Source organism: Arvicola amphibius, chromosome 9 (assembly GCF_903992535.2).
Source record: "Arvicola amphibius chromosome 9, mArvAmp1.2, whole genome shotgun sequence".
In the NCBI taxonomy this organism is placed as follows: Eukaryota; Metazoa; Chordata; class Mammalia; order Rodentia; family Cricetidae; genus Arvicola; species Arvicola amphibius.
The window spans coordinates 78,248,856-78,276,415 of NC_052055.2; the positions used below are offsets into that span (position 1 = coordinate 78,248,856).

At 38.7% G+C, this 27,560-nt stretch overlaps 1 protein-coding gene across 1 annotated transcript in view; it reads right to left on the reverse strand.

Annotated features, from left to right (window-relative positions):
* Positions 1–339: 339 nt before the first annotated feature.
* The window catches only part of Pkhd1 (PKHD1 ciliary IPT domain containing fibrocystin/polyductin), a 380,278-nt gene continuing 353,057 nt past the window's right edge, over positions 340–27,560 (reverse strand). The window contains exons 48-53 of the mRNA XM_038343811.1: positions 23,630–23,765; positions 21,941–22,028; positions 17,411–17,518; positions 11,090–11,248; positions 7,655–7,777; positions 340–1,445 (exon numbers count right to left, since the gene is read on the reverse strand). Of these exons, the coding sequence (XP_038199739.1) occupies positions 1,018–1,445; positions 7,655–7,777; positions 11,090–11,248; positions 17,411–17,518; positions 21,941–22,028; positions 23,630–23,765 (1,042 nt within the window). The 3' untranslated portion in view covers positions 340–1,017. The remainder of the gene's footprint in view (positions 1,446–7,654; positions 7,778–11,089; positions 11,249–17,410; positions 17,519–21,940; positions 22,029–23,629; positions 23,766–27,560) is intronic.

Sequence of the window (27,560 nt, forward strand, 5' to 3'; positions counted from 1 at the left end):
TAAAAGTCATAATCAGTACATTTAAATTATTATTTAGATTGAGTAGAAATGAATGCTGTACAAATATATGCATGGGGTAAATAGTCCACTCTTCTTTTCTTAAACACAGGTTCTCCTTTTGCTTTTGTCTCCCTTAATACGGTTTCTTTTATTCTCTTGGGAAGCCCTTATACATACTTTGGATAAAGAATATCAGTTCTCTGATGATCAAGTAAGTTTTAATCAATGAATTTTAACTTTGGATTATCGTTTGTCTCCTAGGAAAATTTTCTTTTAATTGTAAATTTGACCCAACAAGTAAGAGACGTGTAAAATGTAACTACAATACATCAACAAAAATTTTCCTAAACTTAGTATGTTTACTTCTTTATTAACTGAAATCCCAACAAAGCCCATGTGATCACAATCTTTCCGGTAAAAATACTCATGACATACAAATGATATCTATCATGCAGAAATCTCCCAATAATGAATAAATTTAAGCAATAAAATAAAATCTAAAAATAACAGTCATGAAGTTGACCCTTCTTGGAGACTAAGCTTTGTTATAGTAAGGAACAAGCTGCCTCTTGAGTGTTCTCTAACACCGTAGACACAACTGCAACTCTCTAAACCCAACACAAGTCTTCTGCAAGACAACACAGAAGCATTGTGGGTGTTCACTGCAAGAGAAGCTTAAATCACAGTTCCTAATAGTGAAGTTTAGTGTATCACAGGTGTAGCCTGCATTGCAACAAGTCTGAATCCAGGAAAATATCAGCAAGTATTCGAGAACCTGTTATTTGCTGGAATTGGGTAGGATCAATGATAGGTACAAGAAACATAATCGGTTACAGACTCAGTCTACAAGCCCTTACCTGACTGTCTTCCATATCAAAGTCAAAAGATTGAGAGGCCATATTTCCCCTTAGTTGTCCTACCAGATCAGGCCGCTCCTCCCCCATTTACCATGTAGAAATGATTTTGAACATTTTTCCTTCTTATACAAACACCCACAGTGTTCCACACTCACAGCTGTTACCGAATAGCTTCTGGTGGTGCTGTGTGGAGGCAGACAGCCTCAGAGGGAACACAAGTACCCTCCTCAGGGGAAAGTCCCATGCAGTTGCTCCCTTTGTTCTGCTGGCTAGACTCCTGACCCTGCTGCCTCTCTTGCCTGAGGTCCGGGCATAACAGAAGCAGCTGATTGTGGCCTGCCAGTTGGTATCTGAGCAACTGCTTTTGGGCTTCCTTCCAGTTCCCAGGCTCCTGCAGATTCAGCTGCTGAGCAAGAGATCCTGGAACACAGGTGAGCCCCTGGGATGTGATTTTGGGAATCCTCGGGGCAGGTGTAGCGGCTCCTTCCTCTGGGACAGCACGGCGACTAACGTTCCTTTTGGACACTCCATCCATTGACTGTGGGGAAAACTGGTTCTGCCTTCCCTGCATGACCTTCATCCTCATATCTATAAAAAGAAACATAAGGAAAGAATGGATTTCGTTTTCAATCAGATTACATTGCTTTCACGAGTTATATATTTGACCATCATAGCAGCATAGTCAAAGAATAAAATGTTGAATGACATATATTCACCAATTTCCAAATAAATTTAGAAATTTTTTTTCATAAAAAAGTAACATACCTCATACTCAGTTTTTAATTGATATTAACCATGTAACAAAAATGTGATTATATCATTCTCAGAAAAAAATCACTCATACAATGTTATTAATTTACAAGTATTTTTAATTGTAAGCATGGGTCAAATCTGACATCCACATCACAGCCAAGGCTAAGTATTAGGTCAACCAACACGAATATTAAAGGAACTGAATTTTAAAAAAAAAAAACCACTGGTAATTTTTCCCAAAATTTTTTAATAATGCAAAATAACACATATTTGCAATGTTAAAAAATCAACGTATATTCCACATTAGGTTCACATATAATTTTGTCCTTAAAACAACTTTCTGGAGTATGGGGTCCTATGATCTCTGCTTTAGTTGTAAAGGAATTAAGACACAAGTTTATTAACTTTCTGAGACCACAAATAAAGCAGGAACAGACCTTATATAAAAATTCAATTGTTTGTCTGCACAGCGTCTTGTGAAGCCAAGACCACACAATACTGTGTAATGATTTGGACAACCACAGAGAATGAAGAGGCAAATATAATAGTGAAAACTAGACGGTGTGCATTCACTATCCTCTTCTACGAGCTGGCTGTGAGATGGTCAGCTTACCACTTAGCATCTCCTGGCTCTAGTTGCATAACTTTATACTATCCTAATATGTATAGGACAATGTCATGCATGCAAATGGCTACCTTTCATGTATATTATTATTTACAACAATGAGAGATCTATCCAAATTCTTGGGAGGTAGTTAGTGCCCATTTATCTTGCATTTCCCCTCCAGTCCTTTACTCTTTGGCATTCAGTGCAGATGGCAATTGATTAACTGGTACAGGACACAGTTGCAATCCACAGTTGCCTTGTTTTGTGTTAGGAGACAGCACATCTTTATTTTAACATAAGAAAGAGGGCACAGAGCACTTCAATTCAGCTTAACAGTGGATTGAAAAATGACATGAAGACATAAAAATGGAATGGCTCCTGTGAATATGTGAGTGATGTTTTTTATTCAGGGTGGAAAAATGAGAAGAAATCTTATAGCTCATATTATTTCCACAGTGCATAGATTAATATCTGAGAAGCACATGTTATTCATATCTCCTCTATCTCTTTCCATAGTCTTGTTGCCTGCCATTTATCTTCCAGAGTTGACTATCTATGGAATGATTCCCTTACTCAGATCTATAGGAACTTTCTGGTCACTCTAGTTTTCCCACAAGGTATACAAATCCTTCCTGAAGTGCTTCTTGACAGCGCAACCACATTGGTTGTTCAATGCACACTGACTAGAGTGTCTACGTAGCTGTTTCTACTGTTGTCCATCTTCACTTGTGTGGCGGTTCATTCCTCCTCTAAGGTTTCTGAATGCCTTCAAGGGAGGAGCTGTTTCTTGTCATTAACACTGCACAGTCCTTGTGCCCCCTCCTGTAGCCTTTACTGGACTCAATATCAAGTCCATGACTACTTTTCCGACCAGAAGCAAAAAGCATTTTACCAGGATCAGCAAATAACCAGGAAACAAGCATAATAAATTGTCATATAGATGCAGACCTTAAAAGAAAACATGGGTTTTGAATTTTAATCCCTGGATAAAATCAATATCCCGTCATACCCAAGGAATTAAACACTACAAGTCACTTTTTTTTCTCAGTCAATTGAAGATGTTCTTAGTCTGGTTTTGAGAGACCTTCCTTGGAAATCCCCTGACCTCTTGTTTTTCAAGTTTATTCATGAAAGACTAATTCAAGACTAGCTTTCTTTTTGAAGATCCCTAAACATATTTAAAATCTCCCATGAATTATGTACATGGCTTCTCCAATCAGCAACACACCTGACAGACGCTCAAGCTGAATGAAAGTTCACAGTGTAAAGCCAAGGGAGGCTGACCACCTCCCACTGTGAGCTTATAGACAGAACTAAGTCAGCACACATTATATGTCACTGCCGACATCAGAAGGAATCAGCTCCTTTGATCTTGGACCTCCACAGGAAGCTTAGATCTCAGACAAATTAGATAAAAAATAAATTTATAGTAGATATGTATCCTAAGGCATTCATCTGAATGTTTGGGTTTAAGGAAGGAAGGTTAGTGAATATCAAAACATATGAATTAACATGCCCCATTCCCACAAAAGCCTTGCTCATGGGTCTCCACTAAAATGGAAACATGACTTCAGATTTCTCAACCATGCTTCTTAGCATCCATTATCAGGTATGCTGAAACTTCTGGGAGAACATATTAGTTGTGGGCAAGATGCATCTGTGTTCTACTAATATACGGACATCTTGTGTTGAGGACCTCCTGAGTGTACGCACGTGAACTATAACTTCTGCAGCTCTCTTAGTCTCTTTTGACTTTCAGAATGGTCTCAAACACCAACCACATGTTATGCCCCTCACTTGTCAAGTTTGCTCTGGTGAGTATCCTTCACTCATTTTTTTCTTTCTTTTTGTTTTACATCATGAGCATTAGCAACGAGTTTCCTCTCATTCTCTATTTTTATCTGAAATGCTCACCGTTTTTTCTTACCCCTGTTCTATGTATGGTGTTCAGTGTTGACTCACTGGAGTTCTAAGTAGGATTGTTTCATATGAGACTCATGGCGTCTAAAGCAGAGGTCAGTTAGTAGAAGGAATCCACTCCTAACTTGTCAATAATGTTGAGAATCTTGCCCACGTGTTACAGAATGTAAACATAGTTCATAAACACTATTGCCTGTGTTCTCTTTAAATTCCATACTCCTTTATGTGGAAGTTATTGTTTAGTTTAATAGGCAACACATTGTTCATCAGAAAGTCAAGAAACTTTGAGAAAAGAAAACCAAGGAAGAAATATATTTAGTCTCTCACATAATGTTCCCAGTGCCCTGCACACTCTTGGTTTGGGGACACTTTATCCAGCTAATGTATGTCTGTGAAATTGTCTTTTTTTTTTGCTTCATTTTTTTAAAAAAATGTAGCTCTAGGTAAACACTCTATTGTCAAGTTGACTTGTTTCTTGTGTAGATTGCTTTGCTTTTAAATCTTTTTATGTTAACATACAAAGAAATGGATTTTATTGTCATTTTTATACATTTTATACATGTGTTCTCTTCTATTTCTCTTTACAACTGGCATCTTCTACAACTCTATTTTGTTCCTCTCTTAAGAGATTATGTGTCTAACCCTACAACTGTTTAATAAGCACATATATTTCCATTATTGTGTTAGTATACGCTAGTATTAGTATCACATGATCTTAAGAATAGTAACATAAATTTCAGCTCTCTGCTAGATCATAACATTCCCACTCCTATGTCATCAATTTACTTAATTTATTTTAGAAGATTAGCTCTTTCTCATTGGTTTATACTTTATGATGAAATTTAAAGTCATCTTATGCCACTTGACATTGTATAAAATGATTGAAATTAAATTAATAGGACTTTACCCCTGAACATACTCTTTAAACTATTTGGCAAAATATAGTTTTTAATAGGTTCGCCATATCTTTCATTAATATTCTTCAAAGCCAACCACATACTTAAGCCAATTTCATCCTACTTCCAAAGTGCATCCTATTAGCTTATTATATTAGTTCACTTTGTGATGCTCTATGAAATACCTAAACTTGGAAAGAGTGTCAGTGTGTTGAACCCCTTGGCAGCGGTACATTCTGTGGGCTCCATCTTCACACTTCACTCCTTTTTCCACTCTTGCATCCACAACGTTTGTGTTAGTAGTGGTGACATAATAGGTTTTATATCTAAACTCAGCCCTACCATCTATATGATCTCCAGAGCTGAGGGGGTTGTTCCTGAAGGAAGGCAATGGTAGGTGAGAAAGCCAACCACTTTATTAGTAAATGCCTAAAGTTTAAAAACACAGAGGGAAAAGGAAAACTAAAATGTCATTTAAATAGTGGAAAAAAACCAAATTATTTAAAGCTTTTAATAATTAGGCAGTTTTGTTTTTATAATCCAGAAAAAGCTTGGAAGATAAGGAAACAAACCTAGGATGGTCCTCAGGGAGGACTCAGATAACACATCTATTTTTAACTTGGATGTCCTAATAAAATGGCTTTTTGCTCCCATCTCTTCAGTCTAAACTGATCCCAAGAAGCCCCATTCCTTGTCTCCAGTCATGATAATTTATTAATAAGCTGCCCCATAAAACCCAGGCATTGTGGAGTGTTTAAAATATTAATTTAAGCAAGGAGTCTATGAGCCATATAGATGACAATATTAGGATAGGTGCAAGCACAGCATGGGCCCAGTCAGTGGCTGAAGAATGTGACTGAAAAGGAGCTGGTCGAGTCAGAAGGCAGTTTCAAACAGAACTCTGAGCTGCGTGCAATAGAGAACAAGAGGCTTTCCCATCCATGAGGTGGGTAAGTACCCCAGATCCCTATGGCTTGGTGTGGAATTCACAAAGAATTCTTGTGTTCTTTTCCGTCGCTCCTTTTTTATACTGGCACATCCCCAGTTTCCTCCTACTTCCTATTATTATTATTATTATTTATTATTATTATTATTATTATTATTATTATTATTATTATTATTATTAATTTTCATTATCATTTTTATTATTATGTAGGATAGTTTGAAAGACTTGCTATATAGCTGGCTACTTTTGAAAAAATAAAAATTTTATTTCCTTCATGGGAAATGGAACAGATATAAAAACTTGTCTGTGTACGTGTAAGCACACACATGGACACACACATGTACACACATAGAGTGGTATATTATATATGCTTTAACAAGTAAAACTTGCCTGAAAATCAAAGGGTAAAACAGCCACACTAGTCAACCATACCGGAAAGGGTAGCACATACATTTAATCCCAGGATTCGGGAGACAGAAGCAGATGGATCTTTGTGAGTTCAAGGCTACCCTGGGCTACACAAGATCGATCCAGAAACAGATTCAGGTGTGGTGGCTCACACCTTTAAACCCAGTAGCCCAGCACTAGGGAGGTAGAGATAAGAGCGGTATGGCTAGGCAGAGAGAGGAATATAAAGGGGAAGGGACAGGAACTCACTGGAGTTTGAGGATTTGTGGAGACAGAATCTTGCCCTTTTAGTATGAAGATTTGGTAGAGTAAAAGGTATCACTAGTGTTTGGCTGCTTTGCTTTCCTGATCTTCAGACTGAACCCCAATATCTGTGTCTGGGTTTTTGTTGTTTGTGCTACACTCACCTATAAGCACACAACTGAATAGCTCATTCAAATATAATTTCAGACTGACAGATTTTGGTCAAAATGAACTCAGAACTATAAACTGGTAATCCTTTTCTACTAGAAAACATGTTATTTGACTCATAGGAAAGCTAGAATTGTTTTTCTATTTAGAACATATGTTTTAAAATGTTTCAGAGTCATGGAAACTATGTGAATATTTTTCGTACACAGTGTTCATACTTGGCAAGCTCATATGTTCTGGTTACTGTATTCCCATTGTTCGCCCTTAGTAGGCTAAGAGCCAGACACTCAGTTGAGGCAATGGCTTCACTTTCTCTGCTTTATATCAGTTCTAATGGTAACTTAGCTGTGGGACAAGTACGAACACATACCACAGCACAGCAAATGATACACGCTGCTAACAGTACCAAGAAACAACAAAGCAGGGTTAAGCAATACTGACTCACTTCTTGAGGGTTCTACACTAAATCTAATTTGCACAGTGGGCATTTGGCAACTACACTCTCTGCTTTTCCAAACGCAATAATGTTGCCAAATTGGCAGCTTTGCAACAGCTAAGGGGAAGATTATACGCCTATACCCTGGCTTTCCCTTCTCTCTGCTAAACAAACTCAAATGTGAAACCAATAATCTTTTTCTACGAAAAGATACATAAATGTCAGTTGGAATAACTGGCTACTAGCTGAGTGAATGCGAGGGACCTGTGTCTTTCTGGACTGGGGTATTATTTAATTAAGAGAAAGTAATGAAAAAAAAAAAAAAAAAGAAGGGGCCGTAAACTAAAGCCCTTCATAGCCTGACACCAGGGAAGGAGGAACATTGTTAACCCAGAGTTGTCTTCACTGATTCATGCTTACCTTCCCTCATCACCGTGTCTTCTTTTCCTGTCTTTACTTGTAGTCCTCCCTGTTTGGAAGAGTTACGGGTGTTCTTCTTTTGATCCTTAGCCTGGGATTCAGATATATCTTCAGGTTTTATTTCTGTTTTGATGAAAAAAAGTAGTTTTTTTTCTGCTGTTTTGTCAGATTAAAAGACATTTTTGTTTATAAGAAGGACCTAATTAAGATATCTTCTTCCCTGCTCCCATATCCACCCTTCCTCCATCTCAACCATCCCATTCCCCCAAGCTTTCCCCAATCCTCCCCTTCTCCCTTCTCTTTCCCCATCTTCCCTTCCTCCCACCCCACCCCCATCCCCAGGCTCCCAACTTTTGACCGGCAATCTTGTCTACTTTCAATATCCAGGAGGATATGGGAGCAGGGTAGAAGATATCTTAATTAAGGGAGCAATTTTAGGGTTGACAGAGACTTGGCTCTAGAGGGGTCCCAGGTGTCCAAGGACATGTCCCCAGCTAGGTCCTTGGGCAGCAGAGGAGAGGGTGCCTAAACTGGCCTTATCCCATAGCCACCCTGATGAATATCTTGCATATCACCATAGAACCCTCATCCAGCGATGGATGGAGATAGAGTAAAATTTGTCAACATTTAGAAGCCTGCCTGAATTACTGAAATGATATTCATGGGGTCACGACATAATATTTCAAACACATGCATGGGTGAATGCCCCATTTAAAGTATAAGATTTTTTTTATTTTTATGGTTTATTTAACTTTATTTCATGTGCATTGGTGTGAAGGTGTCAGATCCCCTGGAACTGGATCTTCAGACAGTTGTGAGCTGCCATGTGGGTGCTGGGAATTGAACCCTGGTCCTCAGGAAGAGCAATCGGTGCTCTTAACCACTGAGCCATCTCTAAGATAAGAATATTTTATAAAGAATAAACTGCAAAGGAGACTACTATCTTTCATGTAATAAAACACAAAAAGTACTTTAAAATGGACATCAAAAGACACAAAACAAACTCATTTTGTCAAGTTTAGATATATGATAAAAGTGTATCTAACGCCCCATAGTTGATTATGATTCTTTCTTATTCTTTGTCTGGGTGAAGCTGGTTGTCTTCATTGAATTCAGCATAATTATGCCCATCATGCTGTTAACACTGCAGTGGCTGGAGAGTCTAATTAGGAAGCCACTAGAGGGGCTTAGAAGAATGCAAAAGTTTTCACTATGTTTTGAACACTCAGTATTTTAAAGAAAAAGGTTAATTACATTTATAAGCAATACATGCTTGTGTAAATTAATTGGTAACATTTAAATACTCTGTTTTAACTTCTTACATGGAAATACTGATGGATAGAGCACAGACAGAAAAAAAAACTGCTTAGGTTCTCAGTAATTAATCACAATCCAATGAGACAAAGCAGAATTGAAACTAAATGTATCATTAAGTCGGAGAATTATGTTCTCCTAGAATGTTGAGAAAGAGCAGGTCCCTTATTCTAAGAAATTAATGATTGTTCATTTTAGGTTTAACAAGCACAAAATGCATATTATATAAGGAAGCCCTTTAGATTAACCACTGTAATCTTCACTAAAGTTCCTTTCAAGCGTTTCATAATTTTCAAACATGTCTATAACCTCCTAGAAAAATAAAATGTACTACATAGAAATGTATCCACAGATATTGACAGGTTTAATGAACACAAAGGGACCGGGATGGACAACTTATATACTGATAACTATAGGAAGAAGCTAGTTCTAGAACTGAGTGATAGGATTCCCAAGGCTTCGTGGATGGCTTGCGAGTGGCTAGTGGAATTAGGTATTAAATTTAGAGTAAGAATTATACAACCTACTTCACAGGATCATATGACATAAAAGATCATAATAATCTACGTTAAAACCAGAAAATATCATATATATATATATATATATATATACTCTCAACATATATACACAAACACATACAAACACACATGCATACGTAGCTACAAGAACACACATACCCATGGAAACATACACAAACATACACATACATACACAAACACACATCGTGACTCATATACACATGTACACACATACATACTCAAAACATGCTCACATACACAAATACATACATACACACATAAATATGCACAAATGTAGATAGAACTAACTGCAGGTTTAAACACTAAACAAAATAGAAACTGCGGTTCAACACATTACAGGCAATACAGTTCAGAACCCCTTTGGGACTGTACTCCCTTTTAGAGAATGAAGATTTTGCTAGTAGCTAATCCAGTCCTGGTCGCCAGGATGGAGAGAGAGACGGGGTCTCCAGACTGAATGCTGTCAGATACGGTATTTATCAATTAATGCTGGCCTTCTCTCAAATAGCCCTTGAAAGACCAAACACAGTGGCCATCCTAGTAATCAGGCCTGGCTATATCCCATGGGGTTTCTGTACTTGAATCTTTTCCTGCCGCCTATACTCATCGTGACACTTTTTAGGTAGTCACTGCTTAAGGCTGAGGTCTCATGCTGGCTGGTCACATCACTACTGTTTCTTCGGGATACTCAGGGGTGCACAGGGTAAGGGTTGGGTGTCAGGAAGGGATTTTTCAGTAACTTATCTGCCACCTTTCCCTGTCTTTCTTGCCAAAACAGGAGAAGAACGATAAGAAGCTGCCCCCGAGACTCCCCTCAGAGTGTGTATTAACTTACCAACACGACATTCTGCTTCTGGGGGGTCGAGGATGTACATGGTTTTTGTATCTTCTCACCCACACTGACTTTCCTCCTTCCAGAGAGTTTGTCTCTGTATTTTTCTTCTTTGACTCTCACAGCTATGTACCCAACACAGTCGGAAGGCTATGTACTGAAGTGTGACCTGGGACATCCGATGTTTTGTCTCCACCTCAGGAATTTGAGTCCTGGGGTTTTAGATGTGACACACTGTGCCCAGGAGTATGAGGTTCTCAGAATCAAACTCAGGGTTTCCTGCACGCTAGACCACCATTGTATGTTGCTAGCTGCATTCCTAACCCAGCTCTTTAACATGCCTCTGATAGGGTCACTTACAAAGACGAGGCTGTGCGGGCAAACCACGTGGGTTTTCCGTGGTGTGTGATAATACACAAGTTACTTACCCTTACTGGATATCACTCTTCAATACCTAGACTGTAGGAATAATAGTCCCTACCACTGCCAATAAGTTGTTTAAGGAATTAATAAACTTATTGATCTAATGCACTTAGAAACTGATCAATAAATGTAATAACTTAATATAAATGTTAATATTAAAGACCAGTCAGTGCCCATCTTTATTATGTTAATTGAAACAGTAGATTCCATGTAGTTGTATAAATCACAAAATGACATAAAATTTCTTTTGAAGACAGACAAATCATTAATATATTATACATGATTACTTCAGACATTTTCATCAACCCCCTCCTCTGAACTACATACTTCTATTTTTGTTCTTCCTGAACCAGCAGCATATGAGACAGCTCAGAGCCAGCCATGACACCACTGAGCACAGGGACAAGGCCAGGATGATAGTGGATCTCTCCTTGTGGGTCACTGGTAAGACAGCAAAGGTCTTGGATCGAGCTGTAAAATTAGCACCTGTTTGGGAAGGAAAAAAGTTTCAATAACACATTAAAATGTCAATATATAATACAGATCAGGCATGTTAAAAAGTATTTCTTTAAAGTTATTAAGCAGATGAATCAATGATAAATTTAACTTTCATGTTCTAGAAGTCTAAGACGACAATAAGAAGTCATAACTTTTCAGTTCTGTCCTATCGTGATGAGAAACCCTCCCGAGTCCTTAATTTGATGCTCAGACCTACTTTCTCTATCACTGCAAAATTATAACTTCATTCACTCTTATGGCCTATTTATGAGAAAACATTTTCTTTGCCCCAGAAAGGGTGGAATGGGTGGAACTACTCACTTTGATAATAGTCACATCACAAATTAATAAAAATTAAATAATGGGAATATGGAATCTGCCTAACAGCCCACAACTCTCCACCTCAAAGTACACAAAGAGTGTGGATAGTACTTTAGAAGATGTTTTTTTCCTTTTGTGTGTGTGTGCATGTGTCTGTGTGTGTTTGTGCACTTGTGTGTAAGTGCTAGCAGAAGCCAAGAATAGGACACCAGATCTCCTGGAACTGGAATTGCTGGCATTTGTAAGTTGTCTGACATGGGTGACAGGCACAAACTCCGGTGCTCTTCATGAGCAGCAAATGCCTTACTGGCTGAGCCATTTATCTATCCCAGATGGGATGGTTTTGTATATAGCCAAACAAATAAATGAATTTAAAATTTGAAGTTTGTTGAATTTGCTTACAGTGTTCTTCACACCAGGTCACATGTTCTGTACAAATGGTGCTAACAGTCCTAAAGTTAAGAACATTGCTATAAAGAACTGGTGAGCAGTTGCAGGTACTGCTTCTGTGGCTGTGGGTGATGGAGAAAGGTGAGGAACTACAGAGAGAGAGAGAGAAAGAAAGAGAGAGAGAGAGAGAGAGAGAGAGAATTACCTAAAACCACATATTTTTCAGTAGAAATGGGAGGAGGGGAGGAGGGGAAAATTTGTAAAAATTATACCCAGACCCAAAAAGATGAACATGGGATGTACTCACTCATAATCGGTTTCTAGCCATAATTAAAGGACATCGAGCCTATAATTCGGGATCCTTGAGAAGTTAATAAGAAGGTGAACCCAAAGAAAAACATATAGTAATCCTCCTGGATATTGGAAGTAGACAAGATCGCCGGGCAAAAATTGGGAACTTGGGGGTGGGGTGGGACGGGGCCAAGGGGAGATGGGGAGAGAAAAATGTGAAGGGGAGAATGGGGAGAGCTCGGGGGAATGGGATGCTTAGGATACAGGAAGGGTGGATATGGGAGCAGGGAAGCATATATCTTAATTAAGGGAGCCATCTGAGAGTTGTCAAGAGACTTGACTCTAGTGAGGTTCCCCGGTTTCTAGGGAGATGCCCCCAGCTAGTTCCTTGGGCAGCTGAGGAGAGGGAGCCTGAAAAGGCCAGCCAGATCCTATAGCCATACTGATGAATTTCTTGCATATCACCATAGAACCTCCAGCAGGCAATGGATGAAGAAAATGACTGAACCCCACATTGGAGTACCGGACTGAGCTCCCAAGGTCCTGATGAGGAGCAGAAGGAGGGAGAACATGAGAAAGAAAGTCAGGACCGTGAGGGGTGCGTTCACCCATGGAGACGGTGGGACAGAACTAACGGGAGATCACCAACTCCAGTTGGAATGGGACTGATGGAACATGAGACCAAACCAGACTCTCTGAATGTGGCTGACGGAGGAGGCTGACTGAGAAGCCAAGGACAATGGCGCTTGGCTTTGATTCTTCTGCATGGATGGGCTCTGTGGGAGCCTTGTCAGCTTGGTTGATCACCTTCCTGGACCTGGGGGGAGTTGGGAGGACCTTGGACTTAACATAGAGTAGGGAACCCTGATGGCTCCTTGGCCTAGAGAGGGAGGGAGGGGGTATGGGTGGAGGGGAGGGGAGGGAAGAGGGAGGAGGAAGGGAGGAGATGGAAATTTTTAAATAAAAAAAATAAACCAAATAAAAAAATCAAAAAATAAAAGAAATAAAAAAGCATTTTTAGTAGTGAAAAAAATGTCATTCTCATCTCATTATTGTGTATTAAAAAAGACACAAGAAAATTTGTTTAGGAACATTTAAAAAATTTAGATGCAATGTTTGTGGTAGTTTTATTCATAACTGACCAAACTCAGTCAAATGTCCTTCAAAAGGAGAAGACATAAACAAAACGGTTGATCCATGGAATCAACTCTCTTCTCACTCAGCCCCAAACAGAAAGCGATGAAATGAGGGGTTTGCAGAGGATGGTAAAGAACCTCCAAAACTAAATTTAATAACAAATGCAATGTACTGACGAAGCATGATGATACAGGGCAGACTCTGTATGATTCCATTTACACAACATTCTAGAAAGGACCATACTTTGGATACAGAACACATTGGTGAGCAGGAGGCTGAGCTGTGTGCACGAGCAGAACTTCCTGGAGGAATAATGAAAATTATCTGAATCGTGATTGTTTTGCTGCTGACAGTAATCGATTCAAGTATTGTAAGTCATTAAAAACCCAGAAACAGCTCACTTAACTACAAGTAAATTTGAAAAATAACATTTAAAACAAACTTTTCTATAGTCTCAGAAGTTGAATGCCTTAATTATTAAGATAATTACGTGAGAGGTCATTAATCAGAATTTATCACTTAGTATGCTATTTATTTATTTATTTATTTATTTATTTATTTATTTATTTTTTGGTTTTTCGAGACAGGGTTTCTCTCTAGCTTTTGGAGCCTGTCCTGGAACTAGCTCTTGTAGACCAGGCTGGTCTCGAACTCACAGAGATCTGCCTGCCTCTGCCTCCCGAGTGCTGGGATTAAAGGCGTGAGCCACCGTCGCCCGCTGCTTTATATTTATATTCTATCATATTCAACTACTCTAAATATTAAAAAAGAAAAATCAGGATGATAATTTGCTTGTGATCATGAGTTATAGCCGGCCGTTTTCTCATGTAGCTAATTCAAAACAAACCTCTATCTTATTTTAAAAAATCCCAAATTGTTATTTTCTCTACTCAAAGACACATCAAGCATTTTTTTTTCCTGTAGTTTCCATGCGTGTGCCTGAAAATTTGTTTGGAAGTCACAATTAGATGTTGGATGTCTTGACTCTGGGCTGACCCACCTCAGGGCTCCCAGAACTGCTGTAATAATATCAAGTACAGAGGCTCTCTTGTGTAAGCATGGAGCTTAGGTCTGAGGTGAGCTCACCTTGTTTATTTTCAAATACGTTCTTGGTGTGAGCATCTGCATAAGGCCAATTACCCCAGAAATGGAGGAATGGATTTTACTAGGTGCTCAAGGAAGTCAGCCAAAATTCTTAATTCCCTTACCTATTTTTATTAATGATAGTGACACTAATTGTCCTGGTCTTATTTAAGATATGTAGGAGCTAGTAAATGACTCAATATATGCATATGACAAATATTTATAAAAAATCAGAATGCAATACACTCCAGAAAAATAACACAAATGAATATGATCATGGAAAGCATTCTGAAGAAAAAAAAAGTGGTCTAGAAGAAACTTCAAAGGGGCAGCACATTCATAAACAAAAGCAGGAGAAGACAACGGTTAAGGTAAAATATTGAAAACCAGGGAACTTTTCATAGGCATTAAATGTTGGTCAAGACACTCTAGCTAGCATTCTGACTGTAATGGGTTGTAATAAAGGGAAAATTCTAGCCTGAGAAGTGATGTGAGCCACAAGGATACAGATTAATCTGTAAGGTATGTAAAACACACCATCATCACCACAGCAACAACAGCTGAGAAGTCAAAGACACTGAGATTCTGACTGGAATCTGAGAGATAACAGAAGTTCATGGTGGAAACACCTGGCTTTCATGTATCTTTTATAAATTTTCTTCATTTATTTTACATTCTGACCACAGTTTCCTTCCCTATTTTCCCCTTCCCTTCCTTCCCATTTCCCCCATCCACTCCTCTGTCTCGATTCAGAAAGGGGCAGGCCTCTCATGGGCATCAACAAAGCATGGCATATCAAGGTGAGTCAGAACCAAGCTCCTCCTTCTGCACCAAGATTGGGTGAGGCAACCCAGCATGGGAAATATGTTCCCAAAATCCAGCTCAAGCACAAGGGACAGTTCCTAATCCCAATGCTAGGAGTCCCACATACAGACCAAGCTACACAACTGTCACACACATGCAGAGGGCCTAGGTCAGTTCTCATGTAGTCTCTCTAGCTATAGATAAAGGAATCTACAAAGTAGACCCCAGTTAAGATCCTAGCAATAGTGGAGAGGGTACCTGAATTGGTATTCTCTCGTAAACAGGTTTGTGACTACCATAATTATCATCAGAGTGCCTTTATTCTGTAACTAATAGAAGATACAGAGATACACAGCTTTCAGATATTTTTAACAATATAACATTAAAAGTAGTCCCAATATACTCACTTTTCCATCAGCAAATATTTCTTTGCACTAGACAGTTCCATAACCTGGGGATATATCACTCAAATATATTCACCTAAGCAGAATTGTGTCCCTCGGAAACTCAAGGTCTAGTAGGGAACCTAGTGTGCAAGCTATAGACAAACAAGAGCAATGTATGCAAAGTACAAAGGACAAGTCCGTGAAGAACACTAAAGTAAGGAGGGTAGATGACAGAAATATGAGCAGCGAGGTGTCAACAGGAGGTATCGCTGATTAGGTTGTCCAAATTGGACTCTCTGAAGATAAAACTCTTGAAGGGAGACTCGATGAGTAAATCATGTGGACTTAAGGAAAAGTCTTCCTAAGAAATGTTAATTACAAGCAGAACTTTTTTAGATGATAAAGTGGGGGATGTAAGGGGAAAGATCCTGGTCCTTGTGATTCACCAAAGAACTTTATGGCTAAAGGTAGTAGCAAGAATTGTCATGGCCCACACTGTAGTGACAAATGTGGAAGGGCCCAGTGAAATGTTACACCACTAGCCTCTACTGATCACCATCAGCTAATAAATATTATCTCATCAAGGCATAAGAGAAAAAGTTGGACTTATTAGTGCATAGGAAGCACTCAAGAGGAGCCCATAGTGACACACTAGATTCCTTTAATTTCTTAGCTCCCCAGGGACTCCACGTCTAAAATAAAAATGATCTTAAGAGTGACACCTGTTTCAAAGACTCATGGTCCCAATACGATCAACATGAGGTCAGTAGTGATTAAGGAAGCAGAGTATCCAATTATTTGCTTTTCTTCCCTTTTGTCTTTTTAAGTTTCTATTTTAATTTAAATCTTATAAAAATCTCTTTATGCAGAGCTTTGCCTCACAGACTTAGCTTTGACAATTGTTTAATAATAATAGTACCTGAGTTTATCAAATACAGGCTAATAGTTACTATTTCAGAGTTTTTTATTTGTTATTTTGGGGAAGTTCAATATATCACAATTTTTTTGTCTGGTAAAGATATAAAAGGTATCTGTGAACATGTAACTCAGAGATATTGTCTTCCTTTCTCTATCTCCACTGACAATTGTCTTTTTGGATGTCTCTACATGACATTTTAAATCAAAGATTTTCTAGAATGCCATTGCTATTGTCTTGATTCCCTTACTAATGAATTAAACTACTTATAGTCAAGTGTTCGTTATATATTTCCATCTGAGACACATTAGATATATTTGAAGACAGACATTTTCAAATGCCTTCTAAAGGGTAACTGGATCATTTTACAGTTTACCTATGCCTTCTATGAGTGCTTTCAGGTACTGGAATGTCAATAGGTTTTGTTTCCATTTTCCATGTAGAAAGGAAGAGGGAAACAGGACCCAAATTTGGGTCCACAATATTCAACAGCCCAACTGTCTCATGAATTTCTAATGAGTGCAAGTCACATAGAAAAAAGAAAAAGAGAAGAAGGGAGGCAAGGAGATAAAGAAGGGAGATGTGACATAAATGTCAGCCCCTACAGGAAAATGTACATTTAGAGTCTTTTTCATTAAGTACCCCTTGAGCCCTGATTTTCAAAGGAGTTCTTACTTATACTTCCTTGATGGTTTGGCCAAGCCAACGTCTTCTCTAAACTGTGATTGCTTTTTATTCATGAAAGGGGCCATTCCAGTCACAAAGGAGAAGGGCTGCTTTTTCAGAAAACACAGATTTAATAGAACACAGGCCTGAAATTACCTGGAGGGGATGTAACAGTGAAAACAAAGCGCCAGTTGGACCCAGAGATCAAGACGGCCAATCTGGAGAAGCTCACATAGCCATCCTGTGTTTCTGCCTGGGTGCACCCTATAAACAAATAGAAAACTGAGGTGATAGTTACCAAAACGAGAACAATATCTTTAAGTCTTTTCTGGAGTCAGGGAATTGAATAATAAAGCAAAAATATTTCAAAAGTATTAAAAAAGATCACAGTATCTATCCATTTCTTCTTAGACAAACCCTGGAACCAAATAATTCAAAACAAAATTTACTGAAAGCATAATATTCCAGACACTGTTCTTTATAAATAGCTGTGCACAGTCTATAAAAAACAGTATGCAATATGTTATAATAAATATCCTTAAGTTAATTATATAATTTATGGTAAAATTGTAGCCCCAAATATACCTTATTATAAGTTTGTATTCTTAACTACAACTATGCATTTGACTACTTTCTTGATACATTTCTATCATGTGGTTGGGTTTTGAGGTTAGTAGAATGCCTGTCTAGCATATGAAACATGCTGAGTTCAAACAGTAGCATCATCAAGAAATAAATTCTGTTATTTGTTTATGGCAGTGATTCTCAACATGTGAGTCATGACCCACACAAGGGTCACATATCAGATATCCTGCATATTAGCTATTTATATTATGATTCATAACAGTAGTAAAATAATAGTTAAGAAGTGGCAAAGAAATAATTTTGTGTTTGGAGGTTATCAAAAGATGAAGAACTGTATTAAAAGGTTGCAGCATTAGGAAAGTGGAGAACGACTAGTTCAGGGGTTCTCTCTCTCTATTTAGGGAATCTGCATTAATGCAATTGTAGAGTTAAGCTAATACATCAAGATGACAACAACTTGTTATCAAAGCATGAATGGAAGAGTACACTGCTTTCACAAGATGGATTGCGTGGGACTTGATTTCTCTGAATTAAGAGAAAAGGTTTAAAAGAAGAGATGCAAAGCCTATGGTTTCTAATGAAGCATTCATACATGAAGTTAAAGTGGGCAACTTGACTCCAGCTCACATCCCTATACCATAAACTGCCTTACATCTACTCCACCTTAATTACTTTGCAAGTTAATAGCTGTTACACTTTTCTCTGAGAACGCCACCGTGGTGGACAAAGAGTTAAAAGAGTGAACTTAAAGTCTATGAATTTGTTTGTGATGTCTAAGGCTGAAAAGAATCATAAAGATTTAGTACATTTAGTGTTAACATTTTTCAATTCAATTGCTCAGTCCTTTTTATGAAAACAATGTCTTTCCTCATCAGTTTTGCAGAGCTAACTAAAAGTTTCCTTACACAAACCATATTTTCTTCCATCTCTAGAGAGTCCCAAAATAAATAAAATGCCTAGAAAAATGAAAATAAATAAGCCGAGACTCAAATAAATGATAGATGCCTAAGATAAATGTACTTTATACTCTTTAAAACCTATATGCATCAAAATTATGGTCAATAAACTCTTGCAAACAATGAACTGCCGAGTACAGATGTTCAATATGAAATCGTTTGTTGCAGTTTTTCCTTTGACAAACGTCCTTATTGTTCCCATCTTTGGAAGAATGCAAAGCAGCATTTAATCGAAATGTGTCCGTTGAGCACTGTGGGTTTGCCTCAGAGAACAGCCGCCAAACTGCCTAATGGAAAGTGCTTTAGCTCCAAATGGGTTTGCTTTTGCGTTAAATACCAGCTTGCCTTACAGATCTCCACAAAGATTCCCATATATATATATATATATATATATATATATATATATATATATATATGATATTTTCAGATTTGAAGCATATGTGCCCAAAAGCAGAAGCACTTGCTGCCAAGTACAGTATATTACTCCAGGGTCCATCATATCTTTGGAATGGCTATTATAAAATATATAAATGTGTTGACAGACTCCCTGATCAAGCGGGTATTAACAAGGTACTGAGTGAGAGACCTCGAGATGAAGTGCGGAGGCAGGCTGCAAACAGCACTTAAATTGGGTGATATAGCCACCAAGAAATCACACCTAGGTGTGTTTCTGCAGAGTATATGGTTTCAAAAATCCTTTTACACCCCAAGAATCTTCCATCACCAACTCACTACTTGGAATACATGCTAGCAAATTGATATGTCAATAATACTGGGGAAATATTTTTTAAATGTGTAGGTTATTTTTCTGCAATTGTGATCCATATTTGAGTTTTCATAGGATCCAGGGAGACTCTTTAAAATAATTGCCTTTGTATATGAACCCACTGTTCTGCATTGATGGCATGTTTTTCATTGAGTAGGGACAATAACAGAAAACAAAGACCATGAAATGCAGAATAAAAGACTTAGGACTACAAAGAGAAAATAGTTCTATGGGTTTCTTTTTTTTTCTCTTAGAATTACCTGAAGTAAGTTAGTTAATCCATTCAAAATTGTTCAGGAGAAATACTTCAATAATAGAAAATAAAGGTGTATGTGTGCATTATAAAAACACCAAAGTATATAATTTTATCCTGTTTCATCACACATATGAAAAATTGAGTATTTCTAGCAACTTTTCTATTGGATATCCTGAAATAGGCCATAGTAGTAATATCAATCCAAGTGAGCTAGTTGGATTGACATGCCTTAGTACTTAGTAAAACAAAATGACAAACTTATTCCTGCTTCATTTATATTTCATAACCACAATATTATTTTAAGATAGTTAGAGAAGTCATCCTTAGGATAAATGAAAGTACATAAAAGAAGGTTGATTTGGAAGATTTTTTAGAAAAGCATGAAGCATAGAGTCTAACTTGAGGGAGAAAGTCAGGAATGAGAGGGGTGCGTTCACTCATGGAGACGGTGGGACAGAACTAATGGGAGATCACCAACTCCAGTTGGAATGGGACTGATGGATCATGCGACCAAACCTGTCTCTCTGAATGTGGCCAACAGCGGGGGCTGACTGAGAAGCAAAGGACAATGGCTCTGGGCTCTGATTCTTCTGCATGGACGAGCTCTGTGGGAGCCTTCTCAGCTTGATCCATCACCTTCCTGGACCTGGGGGGAGTTGGGAGGACATTGGTCTTAGCATAGAGTGGGGAACCCTGATGGCTCCTTGGCCTTGAGAAGGAGGGAGGGGAGGTATGGGTGGAGGGGAGGGGAGGGAAGGGGGAGAAGGAGGGGAGGGGAGGGGGAGGAGGAGGGGAGGGAGGGGGGGGGAGGAGGAAAGGAGAGGGAAATTTTTAAATAAAAAAAAATAAACCATGAAAAAAAAAAAAGAATGGATAGTACTGGAAAACTTGTTGAGTATGGCCAAGGTAGCGAGTATACACAAGACACAAAGTATGAATGGGGTATGGCCGATAAGTTGTGCAGTATGAGAATGGAATGAAGCATTAGTAAGAGAATGAAGAATGAATGCAGAATGAAATATAAGTGAAAACTGGATATGAGTAAGTTCTAGAGAAGGTGGAGGCAGGTAAGTTCCTCCAATCATGTACTATGTGAGGTTATCTTTTGTAGATGATACTGAATATGAAAAAAACAAAACTGGATATCTTTATTTCTGATTAGAAGCTGATTTGCTGTATATCCTAGGTACTACCTATACTGAAATACCACCACCATAACCACCAAAAACAACAACATGGCATTGAGCAATGGACAGAAGAACAGCATCCAAACAGGAACTTCACAACTCTGTCTTAATACAGCTTTGAATGTTTACATTTTGCATTTCCCAGCCATGAATTGCTCACTAACTTGATTTCTCCAATATGTGGTTTGTTCCAGAAAAATGGCACAAGGAATCTTTGAACTTTTTCCCTGATGTTTTAAATCTGACTTTCAGACTGTATTATTTAGATAAGGAAATGACCCAGAGCAAAATCTATGATGTCAATATGCATGTCAACTCTATCAAAGTGAAAAGGTGAGAAGAAACTCTACATCTAACCTGAGTCTTCCTTTTAAGACACATTTGGCACTGTTGACAGAGGTGGAAAAGAACTCAGAGAACTCTTTGAGTATGTTGTATTTTCTAATGAATTTCTAATGGGGCTTCAATTGTTTGGATAGTGTTGGAGGATGTCCCCTGAGTGTTCATGTGCTGAAACTTAACATCCCTTGAATGTGTCCTTTCCTTGGGGGTGGTAACTATGAGATCGCTGTACATATTCTGTCAAGTTTTACAAATTGTAACAGTTTTAACATAGAAAATTATATGAAACACGTATTCAATAGAAGTTGAGGGAGAAAATGAGATTTAAAATATATATTATATATGCATATATATATAGTGTTAATATGTGTATATACATTCCATATCTCTTGCATGTAAAATCCTGTGACACTTTGTAAACAAAATGATCATGAGGCCCTTAAGATTTGGTAGTGATGAACCAAATAACGTTTTTACTCTTTTACTCTATAGAATAGCCAGTTTCAGGGCTTTTGTTATAAGCAAACAATGAAGACAATATGAATCTTCATTGCTTAAAGTTGTAACAAAGACTTGAAAGTTGCTGGGGCCTACCTTTTAGCATTGAATCTGAAGCCCCTTCCAGAGAAGCTGAAATAATCCAAGGGTCTGAAGGGAGACCCAAAGACTCCACTCTTTGGTTCTGGCAATAAGACAGGAAAGAGAAAAAAATGGACTTAGAATATCATTTTCTGGTGTTTTCTAAAAAAAAAAAAATGGGTAGTGTTCAGACATAAATGTCATAAACACACACGTACTTTGGGGAAGGAATAAAATGATAAATGTGCTCCTTCTCATGTTCACATCAAAATTAACTTATTGAACAAAGAAGACCATAGAGGCTATTGTGTGCAAATTTAAAGCAGTGTAGGGAAGAGGACAAGGGCATCACAGGTATCCTAAGGAGGCTGGTAAGAAGAAAATGTAGGAGGAGATGGCAGACTAGGGAGATCCCTCAGTGGCAGAGCAATTGCCTTGCCTTGGCACATCTCTGGGCTCAATCTTCCATACACTCAAAAAAAAAAAAAAAACCATAAAATAGAACCAAGGCCATGGAGTCTAAAGGTGAGAGTTCGGGAAACACAGGAGTGACTGACTTCAAGAATGAGCATTGGGGAGGAAAAGCATCCCAGGTCTGTGTTTGTATCTGATAAATCTCGAAACTTCATAGTAAATGAAGAAAACACTGTGTGACGTGCAAGAATAACCCAACATCAAGCTTGTGTCTACATAGCACCTTAATCCCTATGTTCTATTCTTTTTGCCAGAGAAGGTTGGTGCCTTATTCAGTCATCATTAGAGAGGATTCCTCTGGCAGCAGATGGGAGTGGGTGCAGAGATGCACAGCCAAATATTATATATATAGAGAGAGTCTAAGTTGGAGGTCTTCATCAGGTCCCTCCCCTTGAAGATTCTGGAACTCCATAGATGAGGGGAGGAAAGACTGTAGTAATCAGATGGCATGGAAAACACCAGAAGAAGAAGGCCCAACAAATCAACAAGGCAGAGCTTACATGGCCTCACAGAGACTGAAACAGCAAGCAAGGGGCCTGCACTGGTCTGTACCAGGTCTTCTGCATATGTTAAGATTGCTAACTTGGTGATTTTGTGGGACTCCTAACAGTGGAAGCAACTGAATCTCTGATCCTTTGCATGGTCTTGAGGCCCTCCCCACATTGGGTTGCCTTGTCCAGTTTCAATATGGGACTTTTCCTTGTCTTACTGTATTCTGTTTTGTCCTGTATGGCTGTTGTCTCTTGGAGGTCTTTTCTTTTCTTTTCTTTTCTTTTCTTTTCTTTTCTTTTCTTTTTTTGGTTTTTCGAGACAGGGTTTCCCTGTAGTTTCTAGAGCCTGTCCTGGAACTAGCTCTTGTAGACCAGGCTGGCCTCGAACTCAGAGATCCGCCTGCCTCTGCCTCCCGAGTGCTGGGATTAAAGGCATGCGCCACCACCGCCCGGCTTGGAGTCTTTTCTTTAGAGGGAACAGAGTGGGAGTGGATTTGGGGGAGAGGGTAGATAGTAGGGAGCTGAAGAAGTGGAGGGAGGGGAAACTGTAGGCAGTATGTATGGTATAGCATGTATGGTATACGACAAGAATCTATTTTCAATTAAAAAGAATGACCAGCGTAGTGAGAATTTCTACATGTTGCCAATTTCTCATGGCAGTCGCTCTGAAAATGAAGATGAGGTGATGTTTGGATATAAAGTACATGCTGGGGAAAGAAGGTCATATCTGAGATGCTACCTTCTCATCCAGGAAGATGAGCTGTGGCTGAACTGGCAGATCTATTCCCACTTCCCCATCTGAAGGCTGCACCAGAATAGAAAGTTTAGAGGGCCGGGTATATATGCGGTTCCCAGTTCTTAAATGACTTGCATTTCTAGAAAAAAGGATGAAAGAGATCAGTACACTCAGGATTACAAAGATCGCTTCAGTAGCTATTTTCCATAGAAAAGCTTGACTGGTGAAAACATTTACAGTTGCCTGTATATTTACAAACACCATAAATATGCCGTGTAGTGAACAATTCTATTTTAATACATAAATTGTGTAAAAATTAAGGTGATATTATGGATGATCCATGATTTGAAATGTGGGTAAAACAATGGGAAAGTGAAATTTATTAACTTACAATTTTCATCAGTATATATTAAGTTAGGCCCCCAAATAACTAAGTAAAAATATGATGACTCTGAATCTTTATAAGGCAAGGGCATGTACGCTCGGCCATAAGCTGCTGAACCAGCTCTCGTGGGATATCCCCTAATTTTTACTCTGCCCCAATGTCTGTGGCCCAAATACTTTCTCACCATGGCTGAATCTAAAATACCAGATGCCATGAACAAACCAGGCAAGAGACGGCCCCAACATCAGAACACCGCCATTTTGTATTTATACTCTCCAAAGGTACTTTCACTAACTAGGTCCCATACCTATACATTAATTATAGGTTTTAGAGTTATATAGTACCAATAATGGTGGTAGTGGGTGCTAAGTGACAGTGTACCATATACTATCAGCTTTTCCTGTACAAACTCATTATATCTTAACAAAAGACGTTGTCAGTTAGATGCTCTTACTTGGGTTTGAGGAGTGAGGGGCTAAAAAAGCACAAGTCTTGTAAATCATAACTATTTTTGCCGCTTATCTATACTACCAGTGAAGTATATTGTTTCCCACCTTGCCCAAACATGCCAATCACCGGTGAGACCTAGCATAAAATAACCAGATGACTCCTGATACCTCGAAGCAAATTCGATTCAGTGTCTGGTGTGCTGAAAGATGTAGCTTATGAGAACATTAAAACCTTATTATTTCTTTTAACTTATGGATTCCTCATCATAGACATGCAACATCTATTTCCCAAGCAAATGGAGATCTATAGATCAAATACTGTACATTCTACTCCAAGATACAGTGATGATCTGATGAGCAGCATTTAGAGTAGTTAGCTCTGGTCTAAAAATGCCTTTATTGTATTATAAGCCATAGCCTCAATTAAATATTTGTGAGCGATTTCTGCAATTTTCTGTCTTTTACTCTTCCCTTGTGAGTGTAACAAAGGAGAAAGTATTGTTTACTTCTCAGAGGCCATGAATGGCAGTTCAAGGTCGACATTAGTCCTGAAATCATGAACAATAGAGGAATGATTACAATGGATGAAACCATCTTAAGTTTCTATAGGAAGCAATTTCCTTGTACCTTCTTGAACCACGGAAAGATACAAGCATAGTGGGAGCATGTGGGCCTAAGAACTCGGTTTTCCACCTAGCTAAGGTCTTGGCTCCTGAAACCTCTCTCTAGAAGTTCTGTGTCTGACCATAGTTTATTAGTTTGATTAGTCTGAATAGCTAAGATCCCTTCCTTTGTTTTTTTTTTGTTTGTTTGTTGTTTTTTTTTTTTTTTTTAAAGAAACAGTGTATACTAGTGTTGTTTTTTTAAACTATATACTTTTGCTGGGTACAGCTATTGGAAACATTTAACATTGTTGCTAGATCTTTAATAACCTCATCCTTAAATGTTTCCTGATAAGAAATGGGTACAGACAAACATACTGGGTTAAGAAAACTGAGAAACCCATTAAAGATTCTGACATAAGTAAATTGGTATCTGGAGACCCGAGGTTGAGCTGAATGCTTCAGAAAGGCCTGTCCCTGACACACTTTAAAGTTTATTGTGAGCAAAGACCTCTTATTAAATGTAAACAGCATCTCACTGGAGGTCAGAGACTCGCCGCTGCAGTGTATCCCAAGGTAATACCACTTTAAGCTCCACATAAACTCTCAAGCAGTTTCTATCCTAAAACCTGACCGTAGGTGGTACAGTTTTTTACGATATGTTATAATAGTGCAATAAATCTGTTAGCTTAAAATCGAATCTCCGTGGCCTTTTAGAGAAATCATCATTAAATGCAGGGTCCTGTTAATGATGCCATTGAAGTGAAATTGTTTAATCTGCTAAGGGGGTGAAAGGTCACCAAATGAATTTTTTATAATACATCAACTTGACACGCAATAGGGAAAACTGTAATAGATAAAAGCAAAGGAAAAGGGCACTGTCTTCTTCTGATAGGTCAATAGCAGCCAAGAGAGTCACTCATCCACTTTCCTTTCATGATGGGGCTCCTTTTGCATTTAATATGGACACCCAATTAATACCTCAGTACCACAGACAACCTCATTTTAGGTGACTTATAGCAATTTCTCCCCCTTCCCTGAAATGAACGTGATCACAATACATCATAGCATTGTGTGAATTAACGTTAATTGATTCAAGTTACCAAGCAATGATGGGCCGCTTATATAATCTAGGCGTTATTGGGTGCTAGAAGGGATGAAGGGAAGATTAGATTCCAGTGTCCGTTGCTGTGACGACGGGAGTCACCTGACACCTTGTTAGACAGTTGTAAGGTTCTATTGCTGGCCCCAGTGGGGTCGTCAGTAAACTGGAGTGATGTCCAAACATCATTACACGCTGCTCCAATATTAAAGCAAAGGGATTAACAACTTATTGCAAGCAACCTGGATTTGTCATTGTGCTGTCGTTATCCAATTTCCAACTGCTAATGTGACTGTAGCCTGCAGGCAGAAGGACCTACAGCCAAACTTTAAAAAATGGGGGAGGAACGTTCCCTTCATCTCCTCCAGTTTCAACCGCTATTTAACAGCTGGCAATACCCAGTCAAGTCTGTGAAACATATTTTTCCTTGCCATGCTTAAGTGCCGGCTGAAGGAGGAAGTGTGTGACAATGCAGAAACTTCCCAGTTCAGAGACCACCACCACCACCACCACCACCACCACCACCACCGCCGCCACCACCACCACCACCACCGTTCTCCCCAACACGTGCTTCTAAATCTGGCACACATGGCGTGTTTACATCCTGGAAGATGAGACAATGGCAAACATAGAAAATGGAAATGAGTAAATCCTAGTGGTGCAGACGGTTTTTCAACAAGATCTCCTGTGGTGACTGAGGGTGGCGCAGGGGGTTTTGGGTACTTCACCCCTCCAAGGTCGTTAACTGGGTTTCCGCTAAACAAAACAAAAAGAAATCCCGCTGTTTTTATTAGTTTTCCAAGGTATCCTGAACTCCCATGGTCTCTCTGGTTTTTAATGGACTAGACAAATGACACAGCCTATTTGTGCCACAAAGGGGACCTGTGATCTAAAAGGGAATAGGTGATCTCTGTACCTTGGAAGGAAAAAAAGTAAGTTTTCCAGTCAATTCCAGTTGACAGTCACTGTTAGACCTCCTATTTATGTACAAAACTTGCTTGAGGCAATGTGAGATACACAAAGAGAAATGCAGTACTATAACTCTGCCCCTGGGCAGGATGCTTCTATGCCTCTGGAAGACAGGAATGATTGGCTTCCCTAGGTATCTTTCTGAACTCATACAAACGGTTTTATTCACATTTAATGATCATGTGATCCCTATTAATCCCAGGCCGCCTCCCTTAGCAGTTGCCCTCCCTAGTTGGGAAAAAAATGTCTTATGAGCTGATCATTTCCTACTGGTGTTATGGTCCAGTAATTTCAAGTCTAGCATATCACAAGCCTTTCTTATTAGTCCAGGATAATCTAATATTCATTAAGTACACAAGCATCACCATGAACTTCTGATCTTCACCTTCCTCCACACAAGCGATTTTACTGTAACTGTGTGTTTGTA